Source organism: Loxodonta africana, chromosome 11 (genome assembly GCF_030014295.1).
Source record: "Loxodonta africana isolate mLoxAfr1 chromosome 11, mLoxAfr1.hap2, whole genome shotgun sequence".
Taxonomy (NCBI): domain Eukaryota; kingdom Metazoa; phylum Chordata; class Mammalia; order Proboscidea; family Elephantidae; genus Loxodonta; species Loxodonta africana.
Genome location: NC_087352.1, coordinates 18,452,407 through 18,467,522, shown reverse-complemented (window position 1 = coordinate 18,467,522; position 15,116 = coordinate 18,452,407). Strand labels below are relative to the sequence as shown.

Genomic DNA, 15,116 nt, shown 5'->3' with positions numbered 1-15,116 from the left:
TTTCTTGAGATAAATCTTCCTCTTTTCGTTTCTGTCAATCTATCTATATGTAAATACACGCTGTCCTGGTTTTGCTTTTCTAGAGAACCCAGCCTAAGACAGCGTTAGAGGCCAGGCATGGTGCTGGGGAGGGGGCTGCCTCGTGGTACCCCGGAGGCCATGTGTTGGTCATCTTTCCTGCCTGAGCTTTTGAGATCTCAACTGTGCTGTCCCTCACAGGACTACAGGCAAGTAGCTCTGGGCCCCAGTTGAGGGAGGGGGGCGAGGGCACTGGGGCCCCGATGATGTCCAGCACTGGGCTCTGACTGACCCTGAGGACACTGTGCCCCCCAGGACCTTTGACACCCGGGGGTCTGAGGGGCTGCAGACTTGGGGAAGGGCTGGATATAGATGCCATAGTTGCCCTGTGACTCACCAGCCTCTTTACCCTACTCTTTCCTGCCTACAGGTGGTTCTTCAGGAGTCAGACGCCATCTCGGTAAGAACAGAATAGGCTCCCTCTTAATAACCAAACCTTAGTGGTAACTTCGTGTCTTAGTTGACTAGAGCCACCGTAACACAGATGCCACAAATGGGTAGCTTTATAGATTAAGAAGTTATTTTCTCAGTTCTGGAGGCTAAAAGCTCAAATCAGGGTCTCGGCTGTGTCCGTTCTTCGGACCCTCTCCTGGTTTCTGGTATCTGCTGGTGACCCTTGACAAACTCAGAAGTGATTGAGTTTAGGACCAGCCGTACCCTGAGTTGTCCTCATTAACATAACTGAAGAAAGCCCCCTGTTTTCTCACAGTCATGGTTACAGGAGTTAGGACTTCCGCATTTCTTTTTGGGGACACAGTTTAGTCCGTAACACCTAATGGCATACAGATGTGGCCGTGTTCTAGGTATTACAGCCTAATGCTTAGCACTCACCTCTGAGCAGGGCACTGTGCCATAACCCTACGAGTAGGTGCAGTTATTCGGGTTTTACAGCTGAGAAAATGAGGCATAGAGCGGTTTGGACTTGCACGTGCTCACCTCCTTTTCGGGAGGAGGTGCTTTTATATCTGCAGGCTTTGCAGGGTCTGCAGTGTGATGTCATTGGGTGCCGTTTAGGAGTCAATTCCGACTCACAGCAGCCCCAAGTGACACAGTAGGTGTGCCCATAGGCTTTTCTTGGCTGTGATCTTCATGGAAGCAGATTGTCAGGCCCTTTTTTCTGCAGTCACTGGGTGGGTTGGAACTGCCAACCTTTCGGTTACTAGCTGAGCACTTAGCCATTGCACCACCAGGGCTCCTTGCGGTGTGATGAGTGTTCTCTATATCCTTCTCATCACAGCTGAAAGAAACGGAGCCAGAGAGATGAGTTTTGATTCCTGGCTCGGCCACTTTTGACCCTAGGGGACCATTGTGACTTGACATGTAGATCAGGATGAGGCAAAGGCTGGCCGTGTATGTGTTGGGTGGGCCAGTCTCCCCTGCCAATTCTGGGCCAGACCCCCTAGAGTTTGGGGATTGGGACCCAAGACCCTGGGTTTGTAACCAGCTCTGAGCTGGTACTGACCAGGGGCACATGGAAGGGTGGCAGAGCTGAGAATATGGAACCTGGGCCTTTGTGACCCCAAAGGTGTTGGCTCCCCTTCCCCTAAATGTTGTGGCATCTGCTGTGCAGAGAAGAGATTGGGAGAGATTGAATGGCAGGGAATCTGAAAAGAGGCCAGTGTTGGGGGGCTGGGAGAGAAGCAGATGGGCTCAATCAGGGTTCCTGCAGCAGCTGCAGTTAGGGGCCCCCATGATTTCCAGCACTGGGTGCTCCAACTGCCCCTCAGGACACTGCCCTCCCCCCTCCCCACTGGGCCTTTGGCACCTGGGCATCTGAGGGGCATCAGAGAGGGCGCGGCTCTTTCCGCCACCTGACCCGAGGCCTGTGTCCTTCCCTAGCAGACCCAGCAGTTAGAGCTGACAGCACACCGGTGCCCACCCACCCAGGCCAGGGAAACCACTACCACACACATATTCACCAACTTTATAGCCACTTCACATCGCTTCAAGCAGCACTACAAGCCCGTGATCGCCTAGATTTTGCTGGTGTACGACAGGCCCTGTCTCTGGAACTCGGAGGAACCAGGGATTCTGGTTAGGCTGACTTGGCACCCTCTTCAGCTACTGCCGCCGGACCCTGAAGTCGAACACCAGCTGCTGCTTACCTGGCTACTGCGGGCCTGGCACCTGCAAAGTGCTCCCCTGGCCCTGGGCCACCCTGGAGGGAGGTGTGCAGCAGGTGTGGGAGCTGAGCATGCTCAGCTGAATCTACTGTGACCCACCCATGGCCTCCCCGCAGCACCCTGAGGACATGCCCTTCGCCCACGACCTGTAGTGGCACATCCTGACAGATGCATCAGAGGAGTTGCGTCCGTTGCTTGTCACAGTGGTGGTCAAGGGCCAGATGGTGCTGGAGGCAATGAAGGCTGGCTGGACCTTGGCAGACTTTGGCCCGCTGAAGTGCAAGGCCAGCCCTGCCCTCAGGTCCTGCTGGCACCCAAGCCCACAAGCAAGGACCTGATGTGCTGGCTGCAGGGCCCTGAGTGCCCAGGGAGAAGGTGGAGATGCAGCTGCCTGCCCACAGGCTGCATGAGGAGCAGTCCCTGCCACTGCCCTACGGTGACTCAGCCTGCAAGGAGGAGCCACCGAAGCACCATGCTAGGCCCCAGGCCCCGTGTGTGGTCACACTGAGACTGCCTAGCCTGGGCCCTCATGCTGGCACTTGGGGGACAGGGTGAAGGGAGACTGATACTTGGTGAGACAGGACAGGGAGTGTACGTAGGGTGGGCGCGAGTCCTTCCCCATGTATCCGCAGTCACAAGAGCAGAAGGCCTTCACAGGGAGCAGGCCACACCCTGATAGCCCAGAAGAGAGGAGTGTCCTCATCTCACCACTTCTAAACGTATCACTGGCCAGAGCTTGATGACAGGGTGGCAGGCAAGAGCCCTTGGGGGAAGGGTGTGTGGTCAGTTCACTTCTCCCTGTATAGCAAAGGGGATGGGCACGATAGTGCCCCCATCCCTCTGCCACCTAGGCCCTTGAAGCACTGCAGGCCAAGTGGGAAGACTCGTGAAGCACTCCTTTTTTTGGGTAAGGCTTTTTAAAAATGCAATCCTTTTACGTAGTACTTTATACTAAGCATTGCAGATAAGCAGTTTGGCCCCCACAGCCTCCAGAACAAAAGTATGTGCCCCATGGGAGAATTGACCGCCACCCTGGTGTCTTTTAACTCAGTAATGTAATTAATTAATACAAGCTTACAAAGTGTAATCTTATATCTGGGGGAGAAGGAATATTTCATTGGCACCATAAGGCCAGGAACAGCCACACGATGGTCACATATTGTCACAGGATGGTCATGCCCTTTGCGTCTTAACAAAGGAGTATGAGCAGACCTTAAAATTGGGGCTGCTTGGCATGATTGAATGGGTTAATCCCAGACCTAAATTGAAATTCTAAGTTAAGGTGCAGCTAGGTTTGAAGGCTGCCTCTGCCTTCCACATAAGACAAGGTGGCTTCGTGTGAAAGTTTTAATTGTTCGTGGCACAGACTGTAGAGACGTGGGCCTTAGCTCATGTAAATAACCTTGCTATGTCTTAACTGCTCTCAGGCAAGTCATCCTGTCAATCTCTGCTCATTCCCTCCTAGCCAGATGGGCAGTGTTCACATTACAAAAGGTTTCAGGTTAGCGCTGATTTAATCTCCTTCCTCACCAAGTGGCCAACTTTTACATTTCAAGGACTCCAACTAGGGTTGAACCAGCGGACCTACAGTTGGTCACTAAACCTGTGAACTGATCTACAGACCTTTTCAAATTTCCCCAGTATTCCCACTCATGTCGTTCCTCTGACCTGGGATCCAATCCAGGATCTCAGATTCCATCTAGTTACCATATATTGCCTTTCAGTTGTTGGGTGCCATCGAGTCAATTCCAATTCATAGAGACTATAGGGCAGAGTAAACTGCCTGATAGGGTTTCCAAGGCTGTAATCTTTACAGGTGATTGGGAAGCTGGCACAGGACCGGGCAGTGTATTGTTCTGTTATACACAGGGTCACTATGAGTCAGAACCGACTTGACAGCACCTAACAACATTTACAGGGGCAGATCGCCAGGTCTTTGTCCCTTGGAGCCACAGGGTGGGTTCAGACTGCCTACCTTTCAGTTAGCAGCCGAGCGCCAACTATGACGCCACCAGGGCTCCTTACGTATGCCATCGAGTCAGTTCCGACTCATGGCAACCCTATAGGACAGAGTAGAACTGCCCCATAGGATTTCCAAGGCTGTAAATCTTTATGGAAGCAGACTGCTACATCTTTCGGGGAGTGGCTGGTGGGTAGAAACCGGTGACCTTTTGGTTAGCTGCTGAGTGCTTCACCACTGCACCACCCAGGCTCTTTACATATATACCAACACGTATATACATACCAACATACACACGTATGGAACCCTGGTGGTACAGGAGTTAAACACTGGGCTGCTAGCCAAAATGTGGTCAGTATGAACCCACTCAGCCACGCTGCAGGGGAAAGACCCAGCAATCTGCATCCGTAAAGATGACAGGGCAAAAAATCATACGGAGCAGTTCTACTCTGTCACATGAGGCGGTTAGGAGGCAAAATCGACTCAATGGTGTAAGGACAAGTACAAGGGGAACAAACGGTACCTCTCCCTGGTGAAAATAGGGGAAGGAGCTCCCCTTCTCCGCTGCTGTCTTTCGAATTCATTTTAGATAACTTGTAAATTCTGTGTCTTCCTGGAAAGTGTGTCAGCGTAACTTCAAGTTTCTCATATACCTTCCTGTTTTTCATAGAAGGAGATTAGCATAAATTTAGGTGGCCCACCCTATCTCTGAGCCAGAAGGATTAGAAAAGTAACGTTTATCTTTAAAATATGACCGTAATGACTGTACCCCCTTACCTATTTAATGGTTAAGATTTTGTTCTGTCTTTGCAATCTCTCGTGGAAAATCTGTGATGAATCACATTCTCGTTTAATGCTTATTCAATAATAAAACTTCCTTGTCTTTTTGCAGAGAGGTTTTCTGGGTTGGAAGTATGCCCAAAACCCACTGCTGTCAAGGTGATTCCAACTCATAGTGACCCCATAGGGTTTCTGAGGCTGTAATCTCTGGAAGCGGACTGCCACATCTTTTCTCCCGTGGAGCCACTGGTGGTTTCAAACTGCCAGCCTTTCAGTTAGCAGTCGATCGCTTTAACTGCACCAGGAGTAGATTTTGTTTTTAGTAACTTCCCCAACAGTGCCACCTAACAACAATATATGCACTCATATACCAAGCCTTATACACTCACACACAGCCACATGCACACATAAAAAAAAACAAACCTGTTGCCGTCGAGTCGATTCCAACTCAGCAACCCTATGGGACAAAGTAGAACTACCCATAGAGTTTCCAAGGAGCGCCTGGTGGGTTCGAACTGCTGACCTTTTGGTTAGCAGCTGTAGCACTAAACCACTACACGACCTAAGTGTAAAAACAAATGTCCATATATACCACGCTTGCAGCACAAACACACAGACCTGCCTGTGACTTCCAAGTAGGTCACCATCCCCACTGCAGGCCCAGCTCCCGCTCCCCCCACACACAGGTGCACACAGTAAATCACAGGAGCCTGAGGAGCGGTGAGCAGTCGTGTTGGGATCAGGTGTCAGCTATAAGGGGGTAGGGTTGGGATTACCCCAGGTTCTGACTCACACAGGGCCCCCCCAGGCCCTCAGGCAGCCCGGTCTCCAGGCCAGCACGCCCAGCCCCAAACTGAGGGCTGCTAGCACGGCCACAGCTCCGGCCAGCAGGGGCATCGCAGTGGCTGTGGGGAGAATAGGGGGTGTTATAGATTGAATTGCGTCCCCCCAAATTCTGTGTTGTAAATCCTAATCCCTATACCTGTGGTTGTAGGCCTACTTGGGAATGAGTTTTCTTTGTTATCTTAATGGGTTAATACAAGTAGTGTCCTGATGTGTGATGTATTCTAGTTACTATAAGCTGCAGTTAACTTCTGATCTGGGGCGGGGGGCTTACATAACGCACGTATAATTGGAGAACAGGAAGCACCGATGTTGAAGCTGTAAGTTTATATGTAATACTTCCAACCCCCAAAGACAAAGATTGGATTTATAAAGATACTGATAATAAAAGACAGTAATACTGAAAACTAAAAAAAAAAGTATTGGAGCTTTGTCAGAACCAATTTAAGATGGAGTTGTCAAAACATAATCCTGTCATAAATCAGGGGCTACCTGTATTAGCTTGGGTATGTCTTGAGTCAATCTCTTGACATATAAAAGGAACAGATGAAGCAAGCAGAGATGGAGGAAGGCAGATGCTATGCTACCTGAAGATCACCAGGGAGCCAAGGAACAAGCTGAAAAGAGACAAGGACCTTCCCCCAGAGCCGACAGAGAGAGCCTTCCCCTAGAGACAGCGGCCTGAATTCGAACTTCTAGCCTCCCAAACTGTGAGAATATAACTTTGTTTGTTAAAGCCATCCATGTGTGGTGTTTGTTATTGTAGCACTAGATAACTAAGACACAGTGTTGTGAGTTCCAGGTCTTGGGGTCTCCTACCCTCCACCCCATCACTGAGGACCATCACCTGCAGGGGTGGCAGGCTCATGGAGGCTGTGGCAGGGGATCCCACGGGCTGGGGGCCGGGCTGGGGCCGTCAGCTGGTGGAAGAGGCCTAATGGGCAGGGGTCCGGGCACCCAGGGAGGCTGAGGGTCAGGGGCGGACGAGAGGAGTCGTTGCGGTAGAAAAGGGAGATGGTGACATTCCTGGGAGGAGAGAGAAGATGGTGGCATCCCCACCTCCCCCGTCACCCAACAGAGTCTGGAGAAACCGAGGCAGAGTATGAGGAGAGTGGAGAAACGGGCCCCTGACTCCCACCTGTCAGGCTCCTAACACATAAATTCTCCAGGCCCTGGCCTAGGCCATGCCCTCTGCTTGGCACACACCATCCCTCCTCTTGAGAATTCCACCCAGCCCATTGCCCTGGGGTCCAGACCATCCTCACCCTCCATCTTCCTCTGGGTCTCCGAGGTGCCTCTGGAACTCGAAGCCGAGGCAGGCGGCGTATGGTGGGGTGTGGCCATCATAGAGGCCCAGGGCTCCCTGGAGGGCCAGCAGGGTGCTGTCATGCTGCAGATGAATGTCCAAGGGCTGAGACCACTGCACTCCTGATGTCCCCATCCCCCCGAAACTTGCTTTTCCTGTCCCTCCTGACCCTGGAGGGGGTCCCACTGGTCACGTGTGATATTTTAATAAAGATTGGTCAAAGGAATGTAAAATAGGATTGGACAGCTCGATTAAACAGCCTGACCTTTCAGATGAGGCTTTTTTTTTTTCTCCATGACACCATCACCTCCTTCATCCCAGACGCTACCTCTAGTGATAGGGTCTTAGAGTAGGGTTTAAAGATACGAGGTACTCAAGGCCGTGGACTGAGGTCCCATTGGGACCACCAGCTCTTCATCACCCAAACTGCCACCCCGTTTATCCCATCCCTAGGACTCACAGCCGAGTACATAACCATCTTGAGGGGCAGTCCCAGGCGCTGGACCCGAGAAAAGTTGGCGAGGATAGCATCTAGCAGGATCCCTGAGGGGGTGGGAACAGAGTACTGAAAAGCCCAGAGGAAGGCACTTAGGGCTCCCGGCCTCCCAGCCCCATACCTCACCCCCTGTCAGCTGGGCCTTCTCTGCTGCCCGGGGTGGGCCCACATGGGCCCCGATATCCAAAGCCGAGATCTGGGTGAGAGTTTGCAGGACATCCGGGGAGGCCCAGGATGGGAGGGGAAGACCGTGGGCTCGCTGGAGAGAGACAGAGAGAGAGGACGAAGAGACCAGGACATCCTGTGCTCTTAGGCCCTCCCAGCGCCTACGTGGCCACCATTAGCTTGGTCCGCTGCATTGGTGCTCCAAGATGTTTCCCCACCCCTCCTCTGAGCCCCTCTGGGCCTGAGTCTGGTTGGAGGAATTATGAGTTGGGCAGTGGTTATAGGTAATAATAATAAATTTTATATCATTTTTATTGTATAAAATATTTTATAGGTATATGTTGTGGTGGTTAGTTGCCGTCGAGTCGATTCCAGCTCATGAGGACTCCATGTGTGCAGGGTGGAGCTGTGCCATAAAGTTTTCTAGGCTGTGACCTTTTCCGAAGCAGATCTCCAGGTCTGTCTTCCAAGGTGCCCCTGGGTGGGTTCCAACCATCAACCTTCGGCCAGTAGTCGAGCACTTAACCATTTATGTCACCCAGGGACTCCTAACTTTGTATTAAAATATAGAAATTAAGTTTTATATAAAATAGGATGATTAATTTTAGAAAATATAATGTTATATAAAGTAGCCTAAATTATATGTTAATTATATATAATTCGTAATTTATAAGGCATCCCTGGGTGGCACAAACAGGTGAGCTCTCAACTGCTAGCCAAAAGGTTGACGCTTTGAACCCACCCAGAGGCACCCCCCAAAAAGAGCCTGGCGATCCTCTTCTGAAAAATCAGCCACTGAAAACCCTATGGAGCACAGTTCTACTCTGACACACATGGGTCACCATAAGTGGGAATGGACTTGTCAGCAACTAACAACAGTGATTAATAATTATGTCATTAGTCTGTGTGGTTATATGTAATTAACATAATACAGTCAACCGGCCCTTATGTGAACCTTGGGCCAGATGTGTTTTGGAATTCACAGCACTGGGGGTTGTAGAAAGATCCTAGGTGCAGGTACCACAGCCATATCACACACTCAGCGGGGTCTGGGGGATCCTCTGTGTAATACACATTCGTATTTCTGCCGGGAAATTAGCAATATCGGGTCGTGTCAGGTCGGCTTCTGCTGTAGGGTCGCTATGAGTCAGAATTGACTCGTTGGCAACAGATTTGGTTTTGGTTTTCTGCTACCAGTGTTTTGGTTTCTGGAGCTTTTGGGATCACGGAATAGCCGACGCTGAATTGCAAATGCGCAGCCACAAACCCTAGTGAGGCCTTTACTATGAGCTAGGCGCTGTTCTAAGCCCATTTAATCATCACAGCCACCCCAGGAGGTGTTGATACAGGCATCACCATCTTCATTGTGCAGATGGGGAAATTGAGGCGGGGGGTGGGGGAAGTAAGTAACTCACTTGAGCAAGCACTGCTAGTTAGGGGCAAAACTGGGACTTGAACCCAGGTGCCCTTAACCACTTGGCTGGGAAGACGTGGGGGCTCACCTGGCAGAGCAGCGTGTCCAGAACCTTCCATGCTCTGCGGAGTGGCTCCCTGACCAGCGACAGCCCCGTGGAGTTGCCCAGGTGCATCAGGAAGTCCTGGACCCACAGACCTGGGTGATCCTCCTGCCTCGTCCTCCCTGCCGTGACCTCCCCTCACCGTCTCCCTCCTCCAACCCTGCAGGCCCCTGGCCCCACCCACCGTCCAGCCCTCCAGGGCTGCCTGGTACTCAGTGGCCTCTGTGGTCTCTCGAAGCAGCTCATGGTAGCGAGGACAGCTGCGTGTGGGGAACCTCAGCAGCTGGAGGTGGGTGGGAGAAACTGAGGCTCAGAGAGGACAGCCACGTGTCTGGAAAACCACAGTGAGTCGAGGGAGCCAGGGCTACCAGGCTTCCTTAGTTGCCCAGTGTCCTCTGCCCCACCCCACCCCCAAGCAGCATAGGGAACAGGCAGCTCTCCCCTATCCAGGCGGCGGAGGGAAGTCCCAGAGCCCCCTTTCCAACCCTCCATCTTTGTGGCTGTGTGTCTCTGTCATTCTCCTCGTTTGTGTTTCTCCCTCTCTCCATTCCTGTCTCCCTCATGCCCCTTTCAGCCCCTCACCTTGTCCTCGGTGACGGGCACCGTGTGTACGGGGATCGGCCTCCAGTTGGACTCGGGGGTCCCCGGAGCAGCCTCAGGGAAGAGCCCGGCAAGGTTGGCCTGAGCACTCTCCAGTGTCCGGTCAAAATCCGTGCTGCGGATGTACACCTGGAAGAGGGGAGGGCACGGTGGGGGCCTTGATCAGGGTCCGAGGTCAGGTGTGTTGGCAAACCAAAAGCTTCAGATTTCAGTTTGGGGGTATGTTAAAGGTCATGAAGAGGGGCTGAAGGCCAGGCATTTGGAGTCCAAAGCTCAGGGCAGGTTCTAGTGTCTGACCTTCCATATGTGAAGCTGGGGTCAAGGGTCATAGGTCAATGTTAGGAGCAGCCAGGTTAGAGATCAGAAGTTGGATGGACATGTTGGGTGAAGGGTGTCAGAGGTCAAAGGGCTCCTTGAGTTAATGAGTGTCAGAAGGAAGATCAGAATTGGTGGAGGGCTGGAAGTTAAAGGTCAAAATGAGGAGGGCAAGTTGGCAGACCTGAGATCAGAGTTTAGTGCTTGTCTTTTGGGTCAGAAGTTAGAGGTTGGGTGGACTGATCCCAATTGAGGGGGATGTTAGAAAATAGAGGAGAAAAGAAAAGGTCAGAATTGATGAAGGTTAGAGGTCAGAGGTTGGAGGTCAAGGGGGCAAGTTGAATTGATGAGGGTCAAAAGACAGAATCAAGCTTGGGGCAGAGGTCAGAAGATCTGGTTCGTGGTAGTGAGAAGGCAGAGGTGGAGTCCAGGAAATAAAGTCAGAGTAGGAGGTTGAAGGTCAGAGATCAAGATCAAGAGGGCAGGTTGAAAGGCAGCATGTCAGAGGTACAAGCATCATGGGAGGTTGGGAGGTCAGAAGTATAGATTCAGTCAAGAGTCAAACAGGTGGAGTTCGGGAGGGTCAAAATTGATAAAAACTGGAGGTCAGAAGTCAGTATGGGTTCATTGGAGGTTCATAGGTCAGGTGCAGGTTAGGTTGGTGGAGGGGGCCAGAGGTAGATGCCCAGAAGGAGTGTTGGAGTCAGTGGAGGTCAGAGGTGGGAGGTCAGGAGGCTAGGTTGAGGTTCCTGTGGCAGTACCTCCTCCCGTCGGTACTCAGGGCTCAGAAAAGTCTTGTAGCGGCTCCTCAGGAAGCGACCCAGCTCCAGCTGCTGGCGGACCCCCTCCTGGGGACAGAGCAGACCTCAGCAGTCCCCTCCCTATCCCCACCCAACCCTTGCCCCCACCCTCCAGCTTCTTACCCTGGTCAGCTGGCCCAGACCACGCGGCCACAGGGTGGGGGCCGCCTCCTTGTGTGGGTCCGTGGGGTAGGAGGCCAATGGGGCCCGGTCGCCATGGCGGAACACCTGGGGGTGGGACCGGGTCAGGGCTGGACTGGGGGCGTGAGGGGTCAGGTTGGGGCAGGGGACACCTCACCAGAGCCACGAACACCAGGGGTCCTTCGGCCAGGGCCTGGGCCAACAGCCACAGCAGCAGCAGGAGAAAGCCGGCAGCTTGGCCCTGAAACCGTAGCCCAGCCATTTTCACACAGTCCAGACGCTGAGCTCAGCCCCACTGGCTGTGCCGCAGCCTCACCTGCTCATTAGCCTCTTCCTCAGTGGCCCCATAGGAGCACGTACCAGCATGCCTCGCCCAGGAGCCACAGGATCCAGCTGCCTCACACCTTTGCAAGTGTTGGGAGACACAGAAACAGATGCAGGGAGAGAGGCCCCCCCACTACGCCACACATTCCAGACTCATTCTCTGTCCTCCCCACCTCCTTCAGTCTGTTCTTCCTTTTCTTGCCCCTTAAACATTGGGGGTCTTTAAGGCGCTCATGGGCTCCTTGAAGATTGCACCCTCTTCCAGCACCACCCACAGCTGGCCAAAGCCAGTGTGGCCCGGTGGTTTAACACCCAGACACTGAAGTTAGGCAGGCTGGGTTCAAATCCCAGTTTCACCATTTACAAGCTGTGTGATTTTGGGCAGGTTACTGCACCTCTCTGTGCCTTGTTTTCCTCATTCACAAAATGGGAACGAACATAGTCTGTACCTCAGAGGGTTGCTTTCAGGATTGCTGCTGCTGTTGGGTGCCTTTGAGTTGGCGTAGAGAACACATGACAGAGTAGAACTGTCCCATAGAGTTTTCTTGGCTGTAATCTTTAAGGAAGCAGATAGATCACCAGGTCTTTCTCCTGTGGAGCCACTGGGTGGGTTCAAACCACCGCTCTTTTGGTTAGCAGCTGAGTGCTTAACCATTGCTCCACTAGGCCGTCTTTGAGGAGTAAATGAGTTCAAATATAGTCAGCATTTAAAACAGGATCTTGCAAAGAGTAACTACTAAGTCGTCATGTTATTTATCGATGTGTAACAAATTTACCCCAAAACTTAGTGTCTTAAAACAGTAAACATTAATTATCTCTCACAACTTCTCTGGGTCAGGAATTTGGGAGTGGTTTAGCTGGGTGATTCTGGCTTAGGGTCTCTCATGAGGTTGTAGTCAAGCTATCAGATGGAGCTATAGTCATCTGACAGTCCTGAAAGCTACCCACATGGCTGTTGGTTGGAGGCCTCAGTTCCTCACGACATAAACTTCTTCATACTGCTGCGTAAGCAGCCTTACAGCATGGCAGCTGATTCCCTCAGAGATAGCAATGTCTTTTTTTGTTCTTTTTTATATTGTTGTTGAAAACATACACAGCAAAACATACACCAGTTCAACAATTTCTACATGTCCAGTTCAGTGAGACTGATTACATTCTTTGAGTTGGGCAACCATTCCTCCCCCATTAACATAAACTCACTGTCCCCTAAGCTTTCCATCTAATCTTTCAAGTTGCTATTGTCAATTCGATCCTATATAGATAGTTCTTTAAAAGATCACAGTACTCAAGGTAGACATTCTATACTAAAATAAAAAAAAGTTAACGTAAATTATCATTTGGTTTTAAGAAGACTTAAGGGAATATTTTTTCTTTAAATTTTAAAGATTATCTTAAGGCAATAGTTTCAGGGATTCATCCAACCCTCACAGCTCCAAGAAGTCTGGAGTCCATGAGAATTTTAAATTCTGTTCTACATTTTCCCCCTTTTGATCAGAATTCTTCTATAGCATCTTTGATCAAAATGTTCAGTAATGGTAGCTGGGCACCATCCAGTTGTTCTAGTCTCATGGCAAAAGAGGCAGTTGTTCATGAAATCAGTTAGCCACACAGATAGCAATGTCTTTTATTACCTAGGCTCAGAAGTCACAATCTGCCATTTCCACTATATCCTGTTGTTTTCATAGGTTGGCTCTGTTTGATGTAGAGGGGATTACACAGAGCATGAATACCAGGAAGTGAGTCACTCGGGACTTCTCTTGGAAGTTTGACTGTACAGTAAAATACAGTAGTGTTTGTTAAATATATAAAAATGTCTTCTCAGCTGGCTTCCTGAGTTCCGCAACTGAGCATCTAGTCTGATCCATTCTGATCCACCTGAGCAGCAGGCTCATTACATTACCAACAGAGCTCAGTCAGCCCCTTTGCCCCCTGACTCCCCATCTAGTGACCGCTCTGAGCTCCCTGAGTTATCGAGGACCAAGGCCTGGGATTGCCAGCTCTTTCTTCCTGGCTGAAAATCAGAATTCTGGTCCTCTGCTGCTTCCTTTTGAATCTCCAGCTCACTTCCACTTCTCTGTTCTCAAGACCTCCACCCTGTTCCAGGCAAAGAGAAATTCAAAAATATATTTTATAATCTTTTTACTTTTGAGTATGATCCACTATGCATATATTTTGTATGTAGATACGTTGTTAGCAGCCATCAAGTCTGCACCTGACTCAGAGCAACCCCGTGTATGACAGATTAGAACTGCTTCGTAGGGTTTTCTTGGCTGTAATCTTTACAGAAGCAGATCGCCAGGCCCTTTCCTCCGCGGAGCCACTGGGTGGGTTCGAACTGCCAACCTTTAGGTTAGCATCTGATCTGAAACTGCTTTGTGCCACCTGCTCCTTCAAAAATATATTTTGTATTGTCCCTCCCCTGCTCACAACCTTCCTTCCCATGTGTCGTGGATTGAATCATGTCCCCCAAAATATCTGTCAACTTGGCTAGGTCATGATATTCCCAGTATTGTATGACTGTCTACCATTTTATCATCTGATGTGATTTCCCTATGTGTCGTAAATCCTATCACTATGATGTAGTAAGATGGATTAGCAGCAGCTATATTGATGAGGTTTACGAGATTAGATAGTGTCTTACGCCAATCTCTTTTGAATAAAAGAGAGAAGCGAGCAGAGAGCCATGGGGACCTTACACCACCAAGAGGGCAGTGCCAGGAGCAGAGCGCATCCTTTGGAGCTGAGGTTCCTGTGCTGAGGTGCTCCCAGACCAAGGGAAGACTGATGCATCACAAGGACCTTCCTCCAGAGCTGACAGAGAGAGAGCCTAGCCCTGGAGCCAGTGAGTGCCCTGAATTTGGACTTAATAGCCTGTTCGACTGTGAGAGAATAAACTCTTCGTTAAAGCCATCCACTTGTGGTATTTCTGTTATAGCAGCACTAATTGACTAAGACACCAGTCACCTCAGTGTGATGTTCAAGGTCTGGACTCACCAGTCTCCTATGTCCTGATTCCAAATTCAACCACAGTGTGTGACATATTGTGCCCAAATTCTTCCTGCCCCCGAAGCCCCTGCCTGAGGTATCTCCTCTACCCAGAATGTCCTTCCCTCTCATCACACAAGGGCCTCATCACCATGGCCACCATTCTGGTCTCCTGGACAGCCAGCCCTCTAGCTCAGAGGCCCAGGAAAGGGAGAGAGAGGACAAGGGGTTATTCTGCTGGAGATCAATGGACATGAACTTCCAGGAAGTGAGGAGGGGTCCAAAGTAGGGAGGGGAGGGAGGCCTGGGGCAGGGCAGAGGGAGGGAGGGACAGGGGCTCTAACCTCAAACCCCCTCCCCCAGAATGTAACCCTGGCCTTGGCCGTATTCACCATCCTCGCCTCCATTTACTTCTTCAACAAGGTGAGTGGGGAGGGGGCTCGGGGGTGGCCAGTAGGGCCTGGACCTCTGTCTCTCTGGTCCCTATTTTGTTGTCTTGGTCTCTCTCTCTCCCATGTCTCTGCGTGTGTTTCTGTCTCTACCTTCTTCCCTCAGGCTCAGCACTGAGAAGACCACAGGACCCTCCCATTCATGTCTGGCCCAGACCATGACTCTGCCCTCTGAGGACCAATAAATGTGACTTAACCAGCACATCCCACTCACCAACTGCCAGCCTGGACTCC

General features: G+C 51.0%; 2 protein-coding genes and 2 non-coding genes across 13 annotated transcripts in view; 3 read left to right on the top strand and 1 right to left on the bottom strand.

Annotated features, from left to right (window-relative positions):
- Window positions 1-15,116, top strand: part of SMIM47 (small integral membrane protein 47) — a 27,245-nt gene extending 12,129 nt beyond the window's left edge. For 4 of the 10 annotated variants that reach the window (XM_064294082.1, XM_064294084.1, XM_064294085.1 and 1 more), the window contains exons 4-9: window positions 84-227; window positions 449-478; window positions 14,112-14,290; window positions 14,574-14,701; window positions 14,797-14,856; window positions 14,989-15,106. In XM_064294082.1, the coding sequence (XP_064150152.1) occupies window positions 118-227; window positions 449-478; window positions 14,112-14,290; window positions 14,574-14,701; window positions 14,797-14,856; window positions 14,989-15,000 (519 nt within the window). In that variant the 5' untranslated portion in view covers window positions 84-117 and the 3' untranslated portion in view covers window positions 15,001-15,106. Of the gene's footprint in view, window positions 1-83; window positions 228-448; window positions 479-1,917; window positions 6,525-14,111; window positions 14,291-14,573; window positions 14,702-14,796; window positions 14,857-14,988 lie in introns of those variants that run through there. The other 6 variants (XM_064294087.1, XM_064294088.1, XM_064294086.1 and 3 more) reach the window with 6 other exon arrangements.
- Window positions 274-364, top strand: LOC111749683 (small nucleolar RNA SNORD88). The gene has a single exon (XR_002784881.1). It is a non-coding gene; the product is annotated as a small nucleolar RNA SNORD88 (small nucleolar RNA).
- On the top strand, window positions 1,761-1,862 carry LOC111749685 (small nucleolar RNA SNORD88). Its single transcript, XR_002784883.1, has one exon. It is a non-coding gene; the product is annotated as a small nucleolar RNA SNORD88 (small nucleolar RNA).
- ACP4 (acid phosphatase 4) lies at window positions 5,731-11,710 on the bottom strand. The gene is made up of 11 exons (XM_003406840.4): window positions 11,282-11,710; window positions 11,107-11,211; window positions 10,945-11,031; window positions 9,851-9,997; window positions 9,453-9,551; window positions 9,254-9,349; window positions 7,713-7,845; window positions 7,551-7,633; window positions 7,050-7,174; window positions 6,632-6,810; window positions 5,731-5,846 (listed from the first exon to the last, which is right to left on the bottom strand). The coding sequence occupies exons 1-11, from the start codon at window positions 11,384-11,386 to the stop codon at window positions 5,731-5,733; spliced, it is 1,275 nt and encodes a 424-aa protein (XP_003406888.1). The 5' UTR covers window positions 11,387-11,710.

Coding starts and splice junctions, on each gene's coding strand:
- ACP4 (XM_003406840.4), bottom strand. CDS start 11,386: ATGGCTGGGCTACGGTTTCAGGGCCAAGCTGCCGGCTTTCTCCTGCTG. Junction 9,552..9,850: donor TGCCCGTCACCGAGGACAAG/GTGAGGGGCTGA, acceptor ACCCACCTCCAG/CTGCTGAGGTTCCCCACACG. Junction 7,846..9,253: donor TGGACACGCTGCTCTGCCAG/GTGAGCCCCCAC, acceptor GTCTCTCTCCAG/CGAGCCCACGGTCTTCCCCT.